The sequence below is a fragment of the Phlebotomus papatasi genome, chromosome 2 (assembly GCF_024763615.1).
Source record: "Phlebotomus papatasi isolate M1 chromosome 2, Ppap_2.1, whole genome shotgun sequence".
In the NCBI taxonomy this organism is placed as follows: domain Eukaryota; kingdom Metazoa; phylum Arthropoda; class Insecta; order Diptera; family Psychodidae; genus Phlebotomus; species Phlebotomus papatasi.
The window spans coordinates 22014759-22035572 of NC_077223.1; the positions used below are offsets into that span (position 1 = coordinate 22014759).

The 20814-nt window shown below is 32.4% G+C and overlaps 1 protein-coding gene across 1 annotated transcript; it reads left to right on the forward strand.

Moving 5' to 3' along the window:
• The first annotated feature begins 16315 nt into the window (after nt 1-16315).
• LOC129803072 (uncharacterized) lies at nt 16316-20613 on the forward strand. Its single transcript, XM_055849408.1, has 2 exons — nt 16316-16395; nt 20169-20613. Exons 1-2 carry the CDS (start codon nt 16354-16356, stop codon nt 20553-20555), a joined length of 429 nt encoding a protein of 142 aa, XP_055705383.1. The 5' UTR covers nt 16316-16353; the 3' UTR covers nt 20556-20613.
• Nucleotides 20614-20814: the final 201 nt, after the last annotated feature.

Consider the following 20814-nt stretch of genomic DNA (forward strand, 5'->3'; position numbering starts at 1 on the left):
TACAACGATTACAATGAAAAAATATCCATTAGGGGTCATAAGTGGTAAGAAGACAGACAGATAATGATACTTGTATCTTTTACGCGTATACATCAATCAAGTTTAACTCAAAGTTTTTCACAGTGTAACCATTAACCCACATTTAATCTTGCGTTGAAAGATTCTTCATGTCTAACGTACGCTCTTATTCCAAACTGTTCATTCGTTGGCAAGTTCTGTTTCCACTACTGTGACTCTTGGAAAATTTACTAATGAAATAAATATCAAAAGTGTCGCCATATAGTTTAAATGCTTCCTACAGGCCATCAACCAAAAAAAAAAATAACACAAAACACGTGAGGCAATTTGAATAGGTAAATCAGAGGGGTTGTTTTGATTAAATTCTGTTACGCCACACGAAGAAGGAAATTATAACAATAGAAACGGAAGTAGGACGTTCATCGTCTTTTTTACACACCATATTCTTCATAGTCATTCAGCTAAACTCCTTCTACGACAAACAAATGTTTTAGCTCCCAATAAATATTTCTGAGATGTCATGGACAATTGATTTGCAGCAGATGGTATTTTCGCGTTATGTTTGAAATTTACAGAGAGAGAAAAGTTATATTTGTCCAGATTGTGCAGATGTCTCAGGAATGGCAAACAGGAGTTTGAGAAAGGATTGCCTCTGTACACATCAGAGGACATCCCTCTTGGGAAGGTGGCATGAAAATTCAGGAGCAGCAAAGATGAGATAAAACGAGTTAGAATTGTGAATTTATTCAACTTCCTGGAATAGTTTCCGCTCTTATGCTCCTCTCATGGCTCATTTTATGTTCATATCATCTCTGCCTCGTTTGTTTGAGTCGTGCTATTCGCACAAGTGCGAGGGTGAGCAGGGGATAGGTGGGGTACGGTGGGTGGAACAAAAAGAGGGCAAAAAGATATTTTATTGTTTACCCAAACGAGTGACTTACTGGCCAACAACAATCAAGACTTCTTTCTGAAGCACCTCAGCTGGAACCAACTGGAAAAGAAGACGCAAGAGATGCATATAGTCGTGATCCACTTTGAAAGAGATTGAGCTTCAAGATCTTATACCACATATAGTATCCAGTACATTCACTCAAATTATGGCTTTTTGTGGAGGGTTTCATGGAGTAAAATTGGAAAATCTATCCAATAAGTCCTCTTCATAATATTCTCTTTCATGCTCTCTTGGTGAAGCTGTTGTTATCTTAACTATTAACTAAATGCAGACATTACTTCGTACTACTCAGAAAAAAAAAGTTTGTAGAAAAGGAGTTAAAGTTTTGTAGTTTCCATATAAAAAGTTACAAATGGAGGTAGAATGTGGTTCCAATACAAAAGTTTGTAAAAAGGTTTGTAGTTTGACAGCCGAATTTGTAATTTAGCATCTTTACAAACTAGGTTTGTACAGCTACAAACCTTGGAGTTAAAAGTTTGTAAGTCATTCAATTTACAAACAAAGGTTTGTTCAGCTACAAACTTTGGAGTTAAAAGTTTGTAGGTCACCTATTTTACAAACCTTTTGCTCTAGAACAAACTTATTTGTAAAGAGCTGTAACTGTAATGAAATATTTATTACTTTTTTATTTATTTCTTTATTTTTAGTCTCTCAACATATAAAAAAGCGGATTAATTGGGTCCTCGGTTAATTTTTAATAAAATTACATGTGCGAGTGAGTGTGTGAGTGAGAGAAATGGACTACAGAGGATGAACTGGGTTTACAATAGTGAATACTTTTTTCTCTTTCAGATATTTGCCTGTTTTTGTCTAAATTAATAGATTTAAATGCAATTAGCTTTAGATTAGAAATTTATGTTTACAAAAATGGCAAAACAATTGAAAACCTACATAAAGTAGCGTTCATTCATATAAAATCAAACCCGGTTATTTTTAGATAACGTATTGTAAACGCACAAAACGTTGAATTCAAATCCAGTTTTAGTCAATGGCATATAGTCATTCTCCGATATTTCTTCTGTTACGGTATGCGCGAGTATAAAAGTTTTTCAAATACAACACAATCTATTCAAAGGGAATTGCAAGAAAGTAAGTTTTTTGGGTGGTAATCTTTAAATTACCGATGCTGTGCTTCATGCACAGTGTGTGGAAAGGAATTGTGATGCAGTATACCCGCAATTAATCGGTACGGAAGTATCTTTTCCGATGTAACGTCACTTTGTAAAAATTGTAATTTTCTCTAATTATTTCTTATGTTTGCAGAGAGAGGCATCACTATAGAGCTAATAATCTATCTTACGGATAGACACATCGATGAAATCTTGGTAACAGAGTACGATTTAGCAGAGTCACGCCGTGGTTTAGGGGTCTACTCGCGTGAAGCTTTTGCATCCTAGATAGTTGTTAGGAGTCCGTAAGCAACAGCTGAGCTACAATCCCATCAGCCTTGGAATTTTATAGATCGAATCATCTGAATATAAACATGCAAGTCCAAGGGAAGTGTGAGTGTGGAAATTAAACAATTTCCCAATGGAATTAAAAAATAATTTTAAAAATTGTAACTTTTTATTAATTGTTGTTATGAAAATATAATATAATTTACCTTAAAAATCTTGTGTTTGATATTTTGATTTATATATTTCCTTCTCTAAATTGAAAACCAATACCAATTGCGTACGAAAAATCTTGTTTTGAGTTGTCTATTTTTTGCGTTTATTCCCATCATTCACATATTATTTAATCAATTATTTTAATTCAAGAATCTGTCAAAAAAAGAAAGAAATCTGCAACCATTTTTACTACTCGGAATTCATTTTTCGCCAAAATATTAAAAATAAAGAACTCACTTGGGAAGGAACATCACGTAATTTTAATAATTAACTGCTTGAAAAAATAATTTTACTTACTATTTTATGGCTTCTTATTATTTCCATTATTATTATTAAAAATAATATCGGTTTAAATTTCGAAAAATATTGAAAATGGAAACTTTAATAGTTACAGCCCTTTACCTCCAAAGTTTGTAGCTGAACAAACCTTTGTTTGTAAAATGAATGAGTTACAAACATTTACCTCCAAAGTTTGTAGCTGTACAAACCTTTATTTGTAATATGCTCAATTACAAATTCGGCTGTAAAACTACAAACCATTACCTCCAAAGTTTGTTAGGTTACAAATTTACCTCCAAATCTACAAATCTTTTGACAAATCTTTTTTTTCTGAGTAGGACTTTTAAAGTGGTATTAAATTTACTAACCGAGTAAAATGAATTAGATTGAAAAGTCATATTACTGATTTATGGAACATCTATAGATAAACAGACGAAGTATTGATTTATCTGAAGTAGAAGTTTAATCTCTTCTAATATTGACCCACGTCGAGAGAAAAATAAAACACAAAATGAAATTATTTTATATAACGAAAGTTCTGTTGGGATTTTTCTAAAAACAATTTATATACTTCTACAAGAACAGATTAAATTTTAACTTGATCAACCAATTAAACTCACTCAAAAATTATAAGAAAACCATTCCAAAATCGAAAACTGGTTAAAAATGCGCACTTTCAAATACTTTAATGATTTCGGTATTCAAAATTCAAGCAACACAGGGGAAATTGGAACAATATTGTAAAGATTTTTTTCCATTTTTGATAGTTACGAATTTCGCTCGAATTTCCAAGAACAAAGTAAATTTTGGAAAATGTTACAGCTCATACTTTACTCTTGGATTATACATAGAACCTAATCAAAATGCTGGAAAATATATTATTCCGAGAAAATTAAAACTATGTCACTGTGTAAATCTCAATTCTTGTACTGAATACGTTAATATTTATTATTCTAAAACACGTCAAAAAGAACTGTTTTGTAACTGAATATTTAAAAATATATATTTGCCCCGGTGCCGGTCAAAGTCCTGATAGCCAAATTTCGAAAAACCAAAATCACGCAAATCTAAAACACTGAAAGTCAAAATCCCAAAAGCCGAAATCCCTATAACGAAATCTCGAATGGCCAAAATCTCGAATGGGAGAAATCCCAAAAGGGACTAAATTATTCGAAGAACATAGTGCAGAATAATTTTCCAAAGGAAATAAAATGTTCATTTGTCTCCAACAAGTGCAAATGCATTGGTGGGAATAGCTATGATACTTTTAAAAATTCGAAATTTTCGGAAATTTCGGGACTTGGGAGAAAGCTTGCATGTTTGAGACGCAGGTAGTTGGAGACGCAGTGAATTATTCTTTGAGTATTTAAATAAATGTGACAAAATTACTAATAGAATCTATACCAGTGAGTATACTAAGCACTATACAAAATTTCAAGTTTTCTGTATTAGTTTTGGAAATAATGCCTTACCGTGCTATCAGACTAGGATTTTTTCAATTTGTAAATTCAATTTAATTTTTAGATGAATTGTTCCTATGCGTTATTTTCCACTAAAAACCCATTAAATTGAAAGATCTTCACTTAATTAATATGAACTAATACTTGGTCCAGAAAAACCTGTTTAAATATGTTAAAGTAGCATAAATATGCTTGCTCAAATAAATATGAATTCAGAAAATTAAAATGTTAAAATTGCTCAATAATTTCAATTTTGTTAAGTTAAACAAGTAGTTTTTTGAAGAAGATTGTTCTTATTAAATTTATTTACTCGTAATTTATATTATTTGTGGCGAATATATAAGATAAATACAGTGTTTTAGTGATATACTTGCATGAAGTGAAGCTTATGTATCGGGAGTAATTCATTAAGTTCCTCCAAAGCCATTCGAAGGAAATTGTTATGTTAAGAAATTTCAGTTGGGAGTTGGGACGATTTCATACAGATATTCAATAAGACTGTATGAGAGTTGCTGCATGAGCCCTTTGCCTACAAATCTTTTTTCTGGCTTTGGTGATCCTTCTGAATAACAGATAAGTGACTTATAAGACATCTTAAGTACTATCACACATTTTCCGGAGTCATTCACAATGAAAAATCTTGCGGAACTATTTAAAATTGAGCAAATTTCTTGCAAAATGTGTCCTGACTGTGAGAATTTTCAAGTAAATTCTAGAAATCTTAATGTTTAATTGGCTCAATTGAATTTAAAATCAAAACGTGAAAAATCCTAGTGTGATAGCACCATTAAAGTCAAAACATAAAAAAAGTGTCTCAAATATCTATACACGGCTCTCCCCTACTCGACCCTAGTCGAAGAATTCTAACTCGGTCTTAGTCTCGTGAGTGCCAAAACTTGTTAGAGGGTCATATAAGAATGTAAAATCTAAAATCCATTTATCCAGGGTTACATTTAGATTTTTTTTAGTATGCATTTTTAGTTTTCTGATGTTTTCTTAATCTCAAAAATTATATCTCTAGTCCAAATAACCTGATGGTAATTATATTAAGCTAAAACGACGCGTTATTTCGTTCTCTCCAATTCATTTGGATATGTTAAGGACTTACGATGAAATTAAAATATATTTTTTTTTAAATTCTTTGAAAAAGTGCACGGAAAATTAAGCATTTTTCTGTGCTTTTTCCATTTTCCAACAATTCTCTCTCTTAAATAGAAAATTTTATATGACAACTACTATGAGTAAAAGTTACTGCATTTAATACTCTTTCATTGTCTTTTATTTTTGGATTTTCTATCCTAATTCGTTAATTCACAATTGGTTTTAGAAAACTGCATTTTCATCATATTTACAAATTATCTGAGCCTTAGCATAATTTAATTCAGCTTCACTAATTGTTAATGGCTAAATTATTTCATCGTTAGGTTCTGTTCCATTTATAAATATGAAAAAAAGTCCAATTTCAAAAGTGCCCCAAATCAAATGTGTCCCAATTCCCTCTAATTTATTAAAAATAAAATGCATTAAAAGAACGTAAATAGCGTTATCTATAACAAAACCGTTTATAGCCTTTTTTGAATTAAGGGAAGCTGGGGCAGTAGTAGGGGAAACTGGGGCACCACTAAACACGGGGTACCACCAAATACTAATTTTTATTTCTAAACTACTTGGACTATCTTATATATTTTTTTTATATCTCGACCATTCCTTCAGTTGACAAGCATCCCTATAGTGCCTATAAATTCCTATAGGTCTTATCCTCTGAAGTCGAATATTTGATAAAAATCGCAGTGTTTGGTGGTGCCCCAGTTTCCCCTAAACATAGAGTAGTTGCAAACAATGCGATTTTTTAATTAGATGTAAGATATTGTTCGCTGAATAAATGGTCGACATTAAGTACAGGTAAGGTATAAGATCATAAAAATTAGTGTTGACAACTACCCCTTGTTAACTACTACCCCAGTTTCACTTAAACCCCAAAAACATAGTTTTAGAGGAATATAAGGTGTAAGAGGAGAAAAATATAATTCATTGACTTATCGACAAGTCAGTGAAGACCAAAAATTGATATAAATCTTAGAGTTTTAACTCTGACACAGTAGAAGATTAAAAATAAATAGAATTGTTTATGTATACCGCTCTCCCTTTGAGTTCGAAAATTAAAAATTACTTTTTTTTTTTAAATCGGGCCAGAGGATTGATGAAAACAGTCAATGAGTATTTGCAATCAAGCTTCAAATGTCTTTTCTTATAAAAGCATCATCTTTGTGAAAAAGGAAATAAAGAGGATAGAGATATGGAAGCATTTTCAGTTCCATATCCTGCGAATCTGAGTGAAAATGATTTGTTCTGAAATATGATATCAGAGTGCATGCAGTTGAGGAGGTGAAATATGGAAAATAATTTTCAAGTTTTTTTTGTTGTTGTATAGAAATCTGTAGAAGGAAATGGAGGTAGTGGAGAAGGAACATGAGGAAAACCCTGGAATAATTCTTGGAGGATGATGTTCGTGTCGACAACTGTCTAATCGGGAGATGGAATCAATTTATTATTCCCTGGTTGCTGTTGAGACAGAAAATTTCACTCAGAGTGAAAGATGGGGAAAAATGAGAAAAAAATCTTTGAAGAGACAAAAAATCATCAACTCAGATGACATACAAATAGGAAGATGAGATCCACGTGGTAAAATGATAAGTATTCGTCTCAATTTAAATCCTCCAAGATTTGATGCCTATTCTCCAGAATTATATATCTTCTCTTAAGGTAAAATTATGGTGGATGGGAGTGTGAAAGCAGAAGTGGAAGTGAGTTATAAATCACGTCGAAATCGCAAAATCGAGAAAAACATGGAAAATAGAAGATTTTTTTATGATAGATTTTTATGCAATATTTGCCATTGAAAATCTCTCTGAATTTTCTCAAAAATACACAGAGAATTTAATTGAGTTACAATTTAAAATTTATTCAAGAAGTGTTCAACTCACTCTGATGCGAAAGGAATAATTGGGGATAATTCAAACTTTTTTTTCTAATATTGAATCCACAGTGAATTAAGTGACAGAAAATGATTGGAAAATATAAAATGATAATGAAACCAAACTAAATTAAATTTCTTATTGAATATGTCAGAATTTAAGTAAGTCCTAATTTAAACTAACTCAGAATAAAATATTTAATCTTTATTAATAAAAATATATAACTCAAAATCGAGAGATTATAACGTACTGCTTTCTCCGTGGAGTTCGAGCAGTAAAAATCACTCACATTTATTCATCTGATGATTTCGGCATGGTTTTGTTTTTTTTTTGCTCTCTAAATTAGATTATAAAAGTTTTCTAAGAGGAGGATTTGAAGTAGCAGACGACATCATAAGAAAGAGATTATAAAGAATCTCTGCCAAAAAATTTGTACCTAATGGTAAAAGTATAGAAAAATTGAGATCAATTTTATTATAAAATAAAAGAGATAAGAAGTTATGAAAATTTCTTCAATTTTCTAGTTTTCCCAAAGAAGTGGTATTTCTCATATTTTCATATCAAAATTGATTTTCTCCACACGTTATGGTTTTTACTAACGGAGAACTTTCAATCTATATAACATTCACTTGCAAAAGAAGTAGGGGAGACCGGGGAGGTTTGGGACAGGGGTAGTGTGGGACAAGGCGATTTTTTCATTAATTTTTGAAATAAATGGGATTTAATCACTACTCAATCGTAAGCAATATTAAGATGTATCTTGACTAAAAAAAATTTATATCCTCAGTTTCATTGTTTTAATTCTATAAACACTTTCTTAAAAAATGATAAAAATTGTACTTTTTGATTTCTCAGTTTTGCTCTTTGTATTTTATATCAGCGATATATAATCAAAACTTTTTTATCTCATTAGCTAGCAGTGTAATCTGGGAACATATTTTTATAAAAGTTTCAGTTTAAAATAATGCAAATTATTCGAAAAAAACGCGTCCCAAATATCCCCTTTTACGTCCCATACTGCCCCACACCGGGGAGGTTTGGGACAAAGCATCAAGTTAATTGTTTTATATTCTCCCTAAAAACTCAGTTATTTTCCAAGTTCTATCGAGTACTTTTTATAAAGTCAATACCTATAGGTATCCTATAGACCGCATAGAATTGTAATATACTCTCGTGATTTTTTGGAATACTGTCTCAAAGTCAAAACATGAAAAAGTGTCCCAAACCTCCCCGGTCTCCTCTACATGAAATATAGAAAAATCGATGAATTGTGTACAATAAATATGCAGTTTATATACGAGAAAATATTTGAGAAAATTTGAAAAGAAACTGTAAAATAACAGTTCTTGATTTCAAAATAAAAAAAAGACGATATTTTGGACATTGATAAAATACGTTCAGTTTAAAGTAAATAATTAAAGGGACAGATAATCCTAACCGGCTTATGTAGGTGAGATTCTTAACGTGAGCTAACTCGGAGTGCATGCAAATTCGATTTAGAACTGAAATTGTGAGTCGCCATTCAGTTATCTTGAATCAAATTCGTGAAATTATACAAATTTTGTATTTAAACCAAAATATCAAGGATTGGGATGAACTGGCACAAAAGTGATATATGGGTGAAATGTAGACCAGAATGTACTCTATAATTTTCCTATAGAACATGATCTCATTGATTACTCAGAAGCCAAGATAATCGAGGTTTTTTGTTTCTTAACTTGTTTTTTCATCCAGAGTGCCCCAAGTAGTCATTTGTTGAACTTCAACTAAATCAAAGAATTGTTGTATTTTGTGAGACTCTTCATTTAAAACCCTATTTTAAGTGTCTTGGTGGAGTAGAGGCAGTCAAATTGGCATCTGAGTGATTTCAAAGCGTTATTATGGGAAAAATCAATTTTTTCACACTTAAACGGCAAAATCGGAGTGATAGCGTAGTCTGAGCGGAAAATGATGTATGGACGAAATGTAGAGACAAATGTCCTCTACAATTATGTTGAAGTAATCATCAAAATCGGTTCAGCGACAGTCGAGATAATTGAGGTTATGTGATATTGAAATTGGTTTTTCGACTGTGGCGCCCCTGGTGTTGGTCCCACGAAGTTCAAATATTTTAGAAAGTTGTAGTATTTGGTGAGATCTTTCGTTTAAGCCCTCATTCATCAAAATCGGTCACATGAAACCGGAGATATGATTTTTTGAATTTTGTGAACTTTGACCCCTCATATCTCCGGTTCTGTTTTAACCACAGCGCGCATACGCACCATTTTGGAAACGTCCTAGACTGGACTACAACATACTAAAATTTCATTAACTTGCACAATGCCGTTTTTGAGAAAAGTGACTTTGAATTTCGATGAATTTTGGCGCTATCACAGCGCCACCTGTGGTGACTTTTTGAACTTCCATCTGAAAGTGCTCATCGAGACGAAACCAAAAAGGTAAAATTTAGGTCGCTATGTTAATTAGAACCGGAGATAGAGGCCGGTCAATGTTCGAACTTTGACCCCTTATAGCTCGGGTCAGGGGTTATGGATCGACTTAAGGTTTTTTTTGTTTGATAGGTATAATCAACGGCTACAACATACTAAAATTTCAGCCCGATGCACAATGGAATTTTTGAGTTATTTAACTTATAAGATTTAAAAATTTTCTTTTTAATAATAGCGCCCCTAGCGGTGGTTTTATGAACTTGCGATGTTAGAAGGGGAAGTGGCATTTCACGAGAGCTTTCCTAAAAGCCCTCACTTTTTAAATTCTGACAATTAGAACAGGAGTTATGGCCATTTTAATAAAATTTTTTTGGACCCTTATAGCTCGGGTCAGGGAGGTCGGGGGACCTTAAGTTTGGTATTGATGGAAAGCCCTAAGGCCCAGCTATAACATACTAAAATTTGAGCCCGCTCGATGCCATAGGGGCTGAGCTATTGAGAAAACAAAAAAAGGGGGGTCTTCAAAATGGCGGAAGGAGGGGTGGGGGGTGGGGGGTCAATGCACCAAATTGCAATTTTCACCCGATATATAACCTTTGCCGAAAACCGCAAGTCGATATCTTTTTTAGTTTAGGAGCTATTAAGCTCCAAAGAGCGGCCGGGAACGTAAAATAGCCACATATATATTCGTGATCAGGAAGTGCTGAAACACATTTTGGCCAAGTTTGAGGTCGATCGGACGACATGAAATTTTGTTAGGATTATAGTAGGTGAGATTGTTAAGAATCTCACCTAATATACCTTATTAGGTGAGATTTTTAACAATCTCACCTACTATAATCCTAACAAAATTTCATGTCGTCCGATCGACCTCAAATTTGGCCAAAATGTGTTTCGCCACTTCCTGATCACGAATATATGGGGGGGCTAAGTTACGTTCCCGGCCGGCCGGCCGGCCGGCCGGGGATTATAGTAGGTGAGATTGTTAAGAATCTCACCTAATAACAATATTTTCTTATAAACAATATTCTTATAAAATAATAAATATAACGATATATAAGATAACAATACCAGAACTCCCTCACTCTCACCAAAGTCTTTATTTTGAAATACGGTAGCTTGATTATATAAGGTGCACTACTAAAGCTTTGATCTATGTAAAATACTTAACAGTTCCTCTTGTGTTTTTTTTTCTTTTTGATATGTATATTTTTGGAAAATGTTATGCTTTGTTTTCAAAATTATTCATACATAAGTTAAACTAAAGAACTTTGTGATATTCTTAACTTAAGACATACTTACAAGGCAGCTTATTCTTTAAGATTATGTAACATTTAAATTATCTTAGAAAAGAGAAACCAAAGTGACCCAACTTTGCGGAATGATCGAACTTACAAGGTCGAGCTCTCCCATAAATTAACTTTTTTTCAGTTTTAGTGTTTATAACGGTTTAATATTGATTTAAATTGGTTCATAAATTATCAGAAAACTACCCAAAATTGAAAAATGATAAGGAACTCCAATTTTTTTTTAATGATTTGACATTCAAAATTCAAGGAACTTTAATCCTTTAAGGACGAGTGGAACACCAGTGTCCCAAAAACAAAAATATTTCTTTTTGACTTTTTTGAAAGTTATTTTGTCCTCTAAATCATCCGAAAAATAGTTTTTATTTTTAGGACAGCGGTGTCCCATTCGTCTTTAAAGGGTTACTCGTGTTGGCCCTGAAATAAATTAAGAATTTGTATTAATTTTTCATTGAAAAATAGTTCGAAGGAACAAATTAATTGAGATTTTTGGCATATCGTCGGTTGAGTCAGCAATTATGCTATGTGCATCTGTCATTGTGAAATGTTGTTTGTAAAAAAAATATTTATAAATTCAATTTTAATGCACCTAGCACAGACCGATAATATAGAAACTAAATCTTCGCATAGCCTAGACACCTCTTAAGTCATATCTGAAAATAAAAGATATCGGTGGAGCCGTTTTCGAAATTATATCCAAATTTGACAAAATCGATTCAAAAATAGACCTCACAGAATGGTAGAACTTTGACTTTGACAAATTCGCAAAATATTTTTTCCCCATTTGTAGGGCCAAAGGAACACTTGTTCGGCAGAGAACAGTTATTGGCTGTATCTTCGAATGTCAAAAACTGAGGCAATACTACACAGGGGGTAGCATGAAATACTGATTTTTGTGGCTACACTCCTTGGACTTATGGCGACTATTTCTTCAGTGAACAAGGATCTCTATAGTATTTATGAATTCATAGTTTTCGTCCTGTAAAGTCTAATATCTAATTTTGAATAAATCGCATGTGACGGTCTTCACATTATTGTGAGGAAAAAAAACAGAAAAACGATGTTTACTCTTCTTGCACTGAGTAATAATAATAATAACTGTGGAGTCTTCGCTGTGGAGGTACATTAGCACGTGCTCAAGTCATGGTAATTAAATAATTCAAATAAAATAATTCATTGGAAAGAATTTGTGATAAAATATAGTATATGACCCAGAGTTGAAAATTCCAATATTATTGTTACATGGTTTATGAGCAAATACAAAGAATTTTGCAATAGATTAACTCATGATTAAGCAAAAGTAAATAAGAAACAGTATATTCTAAAATTTATTATTCAATTGTAACGAAGAGGATTATTTAAGGAATAATGGTATATAAATATAAATAAATTACATTGTGTCTCTGTTGGTACAACAAACCCAATTCTTAACAACTTAAGTAAGTGGAATGAAATTGAGTGATTTCTTTATTGTCAAATCATGAATAATTCCACGAAAAAATAATATCTTTCGCAATTGATCACTACAGCGTGTTCCAGCGAAATTTAATGCAAATTCGGAATTGATTTTATGTGATTGGGAAATGGTATGAGAGAACAAAGTCATTCAGCTTTATTTACAATTGAATTTTCAAATAGAGCGATAATATTGGAATCTAAAATGTGAGATAGCAATTTATATTCCCAACGCTCAATTATCCCTTGAATGTCAATCAACAATTATCGTATCAATTATTATAATTTATTAAATTCCTTTGAAATGCTTGGCATTGTGTTTGACTAAGAATTTGTACGGTTCATTGACTAATATCGTGGTCGTTGAATTATTTACAAGCAATTTTCTTCTAAAGTATGGGATTTCTGCAATTACTGTGCAAATTATATGACAGCAGTTTTTTTCCTTTGAATTATTGCAGCATTTTTCGTATTGATTGACTCTATTAATTTACTAAAATACTTGAGTTGTCTAGTAATTTGTACTTGTATATATAATTTAAGCGATAATAGCTCGAGTCCAATTGGTGTCACTAAACCGATTTTAATAAAAACAAATATTTAATTTTATTCAAATAAACTCAAAATTTAATTAAATAGATAGCAGTATTTAAAATGCATGAGAATTTATGAACAAGAAGTTCAAATGTGTGCTTTTGTTACAATATTGTGATTATTGTTCTTACAAAATTTGATTTAACTACATTTTCTGAATTTTCAAAAACAGTTTTCAGGACAAAATCGGATACAAAACATCAACTTTGACTCAATGAAATACCCCTAGGAAATCCAGTTTCTGGGAAAAAAATAATCTTTTGTTGTAGGAGGTTTTGTGTAAGAGGAACCACCAAATAATTGCAACCCGAGCCTTGGAAATAGCACTGAAAATTAATGGTGAAAATTCCTCTACGCAATTCATTCACCGTAATTTGAGTTTTCTGACGGAAAAAGAGAGTATATATGTTTTTTTCCTTTTTTCTAAAGCAAAAGTAAACCTCAAAAAAGTGGGTGAATTTTCCTCGTTTTTTTCGTTAGAGGGTTCCAATAGAAGAATGAGAAGGAATCTCTCCATTTTATACATGTTAGCACTGCATTGTGGCAAGTCATTAATATTAAATATGATTTTTTCCATTTTCCCATCGCTACCACATCTTTCTTTTCACACCGTCAGTTAAACCATTATTATTCTACTTGACACTCAATATTCCCATTCTCTGTGCCACCCCATTTTTCCCGCCCATACACACATTTTCAATGAGGTGGATGACAGGGGTGCAAAGAGGGTTCTGAAAAGCACTGGAACTTGAGATCTTGTCTCATGCTCATTTTCTGAGCTGCTTCTTTTTGTTCTGTGTAACATACCTTCAATATGCTTTTCTACATTGGATATTGAAACATGTTACTTGGTGATGGGGAATTGGATATCCTTTTCTCTTTTCTGACATCCTCAGATATCTACAATACTATGAATGATTGTTAATTGCATTTTTTCCTTTGCACAATAAAAGCCAGTTCAGCTATTATTTTATTTGAAAACCCTTTAGCATATTTCCATGGAAATTTGATAGAAATACATTTAAAAAAAAGGAGGAATCGCATTTTCTGCTTTTGAACCATTGCAATATATGAAGAACGTAAATGTATCAATTGAATCTAAATAGTAGTATAATTCTTAATGCAAAAGCATCATTTGAGTTATCAATATCAACTAGTAGTGCTATTTCGCCACGAATTTTCTTTTCAACCTCATAGATTTCCTTATAATAAAAATGAAAAGAAAAGTGTAGTTGAGCATTGTAAGCATATTAGGGGAAAGTATTCTCCCTTCGAACGTTCATGCCTTCGAATAATGTGACTTTTCTTTTACTTTTCCTAAGAGATTTACACTTTTCTGTTAAATTTAGTTAGCTTATCAATTATTGACAAATATATAATAATTATGTTAAGTCTCTTATGAAAAATAAAAGCAAATTCACATTATTCAAAGGCATCAACGTTCGAAGGGAGAGTACTTTCCCCTATATGGAAAAAGTATTCCATTTAAATAAAATCTTAGGAAATTTTACATATAAAATTATTTTTGCTAGATCACTGTAGGGGAAAATGGAGCAATTTTAAATTAGAGAACCTTTGAAATAGTTCTTTCTCCTATTTCTTAATAACAACTGAACCTTACTATAATTTTACTCCACAGACCAATTGAGAAGCTAAATTACATTATCTTAACGGCGTTATCACACTTGCACATTAAAATTTTAATGTGATTCACATTAATTGTCGCTTGTGAGCGTCCAAATATGTTATTTGTGTCTTTGAGTCACTTAATATTTGGGGTTTTTCTATTTTTTGATAAAAAAGTGGACTTGGCCTGCAAAAATAAGTTTAAAATTACCTAAAGCATAAATATTTTTCACATTAAAAAATTAAAGAGAAAATCGCATTAATCTTTCGCATTAATGCTATAAATCAATTTATATAAAATTTTGCGGGCCAAGTCTACCTTTTTATCAACAATTAGATCAAATTTTGAATATAAAATGATTCAAACACACAAATTACACGTTTGGACTCTCACCAGAGACAATTAATGTGAATCATATTAAAATTTTAATGTGCAAGTGTGATAACACAGTAAGACTCAGTTTCAATAAAAAATTGGATAAAAAAAGTCATATTTGACAGGTGCCCTAATTCAAAAGTACCCCACTGCCCCCTAATTCTTTTGGAGCATTTTTGTATTTCACTGAAAAATACTGAAAATTTTCGTATCTACGACACTGAGTTACTAATGAATATATGTTAATTTTTAATATTAAAAAGTTTATATACCGATCAATTTGACCGGTCTTGGTAGGTTCAGTTTTAAAGACAATGGGAATTGACACCGTATTCTGTACCATTTGGAATACGAAATTTGAACACTTATCCTTATCCTTATCGAAAAACGTAGATTAATGAAAAAACGCTATATTACCTACATTTTATTAGATACATTAAATAAATTTCAACAATTTGACAAAAGTGTAAATAGGGATTCCCTGTCGAAGAGGTGTTCATTCGACCCTAACTCTTTATGTATCTTTTCAAATTTGAAACACTTGATACGCTTTCTTTATTGAATTTTCGAGAAAATCACATTTTCACGCAACATTTAAGAAAATAATAAAAAAGTTTTCTTTAGCATTCAATGCACTTTTATCTAATGGAGCATTTAAAAGACATATATTTTAAGTTTGTTCAATTAAAAAGAGTTTGATAAGCTTCTACTTTTTCTGATTATATAGCAAATCAATTCCGAAAATACTATCTTTCCTATATTTTCAAATTCTAGTACGTATAATACACTCTCACTATAATATTAAATTTCCTTTTTTCCCATAGTATTGAAGAAATTTATTAAAAGTTTTCTTTAAAATCCATTCCACTTTTCTATCTAATGGGGCATTAAAATATATAGACTTTATTTGAAGTTTGTTCAATTATTATCAAACAACTGCATCCTTGAATTTAAAGAACAAATATTGAAGAAAAAGAATAATGCATCAAAATATTCTTGCTTATAAAACAGCTAACTAGGTAAAGTTTGCTCAGGTGGATTTCTTTTTGAAGTTGAAGGAACAAATATAGAATGAATGTGCAAGCATTAAGAAATATTTAAATTCATCAAAGTTCTAAATTCTCTTCCTAACAATATTTGAACAATTGGTATGATAAATAAATATTACTCAACAAATCTTTACATTCTTAAATGCATTTCTTTACAAAGTCCTATGAATATTTTCAGTATAAAAGGCTGAACAATAAGTTAGAATTCAGTTTAATTACGACCATGAAGTACTTAGGACTTGCTTTAATTTCCGCAGTGTTCTTAGTAAGTTCAAGCTATTGTTATTTTAATTCTTAAATGGAAGATCAAAAAGTGTAACACGAACAAACGAATTCGGCCTCTGAGTGAGAAGAATATGTAAAAGAGAAATGCTTTTTATAATTTCAACTTAATAGCTGTAAGATAAGCTCAGATAAACTTTTGGTAGCCAAGGTTTTGTACAGGCAACCTCGAAATGCATGCAAATTCAATTGTAAGTTATGAGGATCAAAGAATTGTACCGTGCAAACTGTTCTCGTCAACCGAAATTTACAAAACTGGCAGGATACGATTCTTATCCAAAATTAATTCCACAATCGAATTTTCATGCATTCCAAATTAAAAACATTCCGAGGTCGCCTGGGATTAATCCCGGCTACCAGCTTAACTGAAGTGTTATAGAAGTTGCCAAAGTAGCCCTCATATTGGACTTACAACCAATATTAATTAGAGTTCCTCGTTCGTCGTCTGTGTTACATTTTTAATGTCCAGTGTTTTTGAAATGTAAAAAAATAGTTTATGAAGTTATTTATTAATAAGACTATAATTTTAGATGAAAAATAGAGATTGGATAATTTCTTTTTATAACATTCAACTACGTTTTTAATAATAATAATACTGCTGGCACAACATTCCATGAAGAAGCTAGGCCTTCCCATTAGGGGATTTTTAGACACGCATTATTATTTTTTTCTTATACGGGATGAGGTTGTCAGTTCCATGCCTCGTAGAATCAATTGCAGTGAAGCTCACTGGTTGCAATCTGAACACCTTTAACGCCAGAAAAATTCCTGGTGACCTAAAGGGATTCGAACCCGGGACACTTGCATCATAGAGCGAGTGCTCTACCACTTGACCCATTGAGTTCCCCAACTATGTTTTCAAAAATCTTTATTTTATGAATAATAGGCAATTGGAATATTTTTCCAAAAAAGACAATTAGTAAAATGGTCCAAATTTTTCGTCTCAAATGAGACCTACAGTGGTGGCCAAAGTAATAGGACCACTTTGTAAAGCTTATTTTTGTTTTAATTTTTGTATCCTTTCCCAACTTGTTGCCATAACTTTGATGTAGAAACCTTCAAATTATATTAACATCGTAGAATAAAAGTTGTTTTGTCCGCTAGAGGTCTCTATATTGCGCAGAATACATAAATACTGAAATTCAATTCGAACAATAACGTTCCCGGCCGGCCGGCCGGCCGCTCTTTGGAGCTTAATAGCTCCTAAACTAAAAAAGATATCGACTTGCGGTTTTCGGCAAAGGTTATATATCGGGTGAAAATTGCAACTTGGTGCATAGATCCCTCACCCCCCACCCCTCCTTTCGCCATTTTGAAGACCCCCCTTTTTTTTTGTTTTCTCAATAGCTCCGCCCCTATGGCATTCAGCGGACTCAAATTTTAGTATGTTATAGCTGGGCCTTAGAGCTTTCCATCAATACCAAACTTAAGGTCCCCCGACCCCCCTGAGCCGAGCTATAAGGGTCCAAAAAAATTTTCTTAAAATGGCCATAACTCCGGTTCTAATCGTCAGAATTTAAAAAAAAGTGAGGGCTTTTTGGAAAGCTCTCGTTAAATTCCACTTCCCCTTCTAACATCGCAAGTTCATAAAACCACCGCTAGGGGCGCTTTTTTTAAAAAGAAAATTTTTAAATCTTAAAAGTTAAATAACTCAAAAATTCCATTGTGCATCGGGCTGAAAATTCAGTATATTGCAGTTGTAGCCGTTGATTATACCTATCAAACAAAAAAAACCTTAAGTCGATCTAAAACCCCTGACCCGAGCTATAGGGGGTCAAAGTTCGAACATTGACCGGCCTCTATCTACGGTTCTAATTAACATAGCGACCTAAATTTTACCTTTTTGGTTTCGTCTCGATGAGCGCTTTCAGATGGAAGTTCAAAAAGTCACCACAGGTGGCGCTGTGATAGCGTCAGAATTCATCGAAATTCAAAGTCACTTTTCTCAAAAACGGCATTGTGCAAGTTAATGAAATTTTAGTATGTTGTAGTCCAGTCTAGGACGTTTCCAAAATGGTGCGTATGTGCGCTGTGGTTTCAATAGAACCGGAGATATGAGGGGTCAAAGTTCACGAAATTCAAAAAATCATATCTCCGGTTCTATGTGACCGATTTTGATGACTGAGGGCTTAAACGAAAGATCTCACCAAATGCTACAACTTTCTAGAATGTTTGAACTTCGTGGGACCAACACCAGGGGCGCCACAGTCGAAAAACCAATTTCAATATCACATAACCTCAATTATCTCGACTGTCGCTGAACCGATTTTGATGATTACTTCGACACAATTGTAGAACACATTTATCTCTACATTTCGTCCATACATCATTTTCCGCTCAGACTACGCTATCACTCCGATTTTGCCGTTTAACTGTGAAAAAAATGATTTTTCCCATAATAACGCTTTGAAATCACTCAGATGCCAATTTGACTGCCTCTACTCCACAAAGACACTTAAAATAGGGTTTTAAATGGAAAGTCCCACAAATAAAACAATTCTTTGAAATAGTTGAAGCTCAACAAATCACTACTTGGGGCACTCTGGATGAAAAAACGAGTTAAGAAACAAAAAACCTCGCTTATCTTGGCTTCTGAGTAATCGATGAGATCATGTTCTATAGGAAAATTATAGAGAACATTCTGGTCTACATTTCACCCATATATCACTTTTGTGCCAGTTCATCCAAATCCTTGATATTTTGGTTTAAATACAAAATTTGTATAATTTCACGAATTTGATTCAAGATAACTGAATGGCGTCTCCCAACTTCAGCTCTAAATCGAATTTGCATGCACTCCGAGCTAGCTCACGTTAAGAATCTCACCTACATAAGCCGGTTAGGATTATCTGTCCCTTTAAGGTGTCTGAAGACCGTTGGATTCTAAAAAACACTATTACCCAAAAACTTCAAAAATTAAATTCAGAATAAAAGTAAAGATCACGCGTAATTCTTTTCGTAGAATTAAAGAACATTTTATAGAATGTATGAGAAAAATCTGAAAAATCAGAGAAAAAAAATTGAGAGATATGAATGGAATTCGTTTGAAGAAAATGTTCTTTAAATCCACCCCTAACATTCGTTTTTAGGTACCAACTATAAAGATACACCGTTATTAAGGAACAATTTCAGAAAATAATTCTACCAATTTCTTAACAACCTGTACCTAAAGATATCACTAAAACATCATATGATGGACCACAAAACTACGTTTAAAACACATCGAGTACATCGAAAGTAATTATAGTTTTCCATCCCACGAAAAAAAAATTCATTTTGTTGCTCTTCAATTCTCGATGGCCTTAAAAAACGGTTTGCATGGAAGACAGGAGCTATGAGATGAAGCAGTCAAAGGTGAAATTTAAAAATATATATAATTTAACCTTAAGTCATACATCGACCTTAGGATAAATTGCATTAAGATTGGTTGAGCCGGTTGAGCCGTTTTCAAGAAATAAAATGTCAAACTTTCAAATATTCAAAAGCATATTGTTAATTTCCCAAAGACTGACATTTTTTTTTGATTTAGGTAATTTATAAGTCATAGCAATATCTACAAAATAGGCATAGTCTGGCAAAAAATTGAATCAACTCCCATAGATTTTTGCCCATTGTACTTTGTTAGATCAATTGCCTTTCAAAGTCAAAATTCTATCAAAATTCTTTCTTCAGGTCTGAAGACCGTTTATAAGTTCCGTCGAAAAAACTACAAATAATAAAGATTAATGTAAGATAATTTTTCGAACTTCCTTTCAGATTGGAACCTGCCAAGCTGAAAATCCGTCAAAGAAGTGCGAGGAAAGATTTAAGAATGATGCTTCGAAAATGGCTTGCATTCCCCATTGCAAATATCAGTATTACGGATTTGTAGCTATGGATAATAACATCGCTAGACCAGAGATTCGCAAATTTTCTAATGTTCTAATCAAATATAATGTTGTGGACAAAAGCCTGAAAGCAGAAATTAGGAAAATTATGCACGAATGTGCTAAAAAAGTTAAGAAACAAGCTAGAGAAGACTCTCATTGGTTGAATTGTCGTACAACTATTAATTATTATAGATGTATTTTGACCGACAAACGAATCGGACCTCAAAGATTTGACAGAGCCATTGAAGACTATGATAAAACAATCAATATATAACCACAAAGCTTATACATGAATAAAGCTTAAAAGCACTGAATTTGCTTTCCCGAAACAATGCAGAAGTTTTTTTGTTGATTCCTTTAAAATATTCGTCGTGCTCTCATAAGACCTCTACAAATGAGAAAAATTATCAACAAAAATGGATTTTTTTAAGGAAATCGACTAGTCAAAATTCAGTCAAAATAAAGCTTTTTGAGGTAAGTCTCTTATATACACGTAAATCACGACAAAATCCTCTACTTTAGTGAAATTTTCG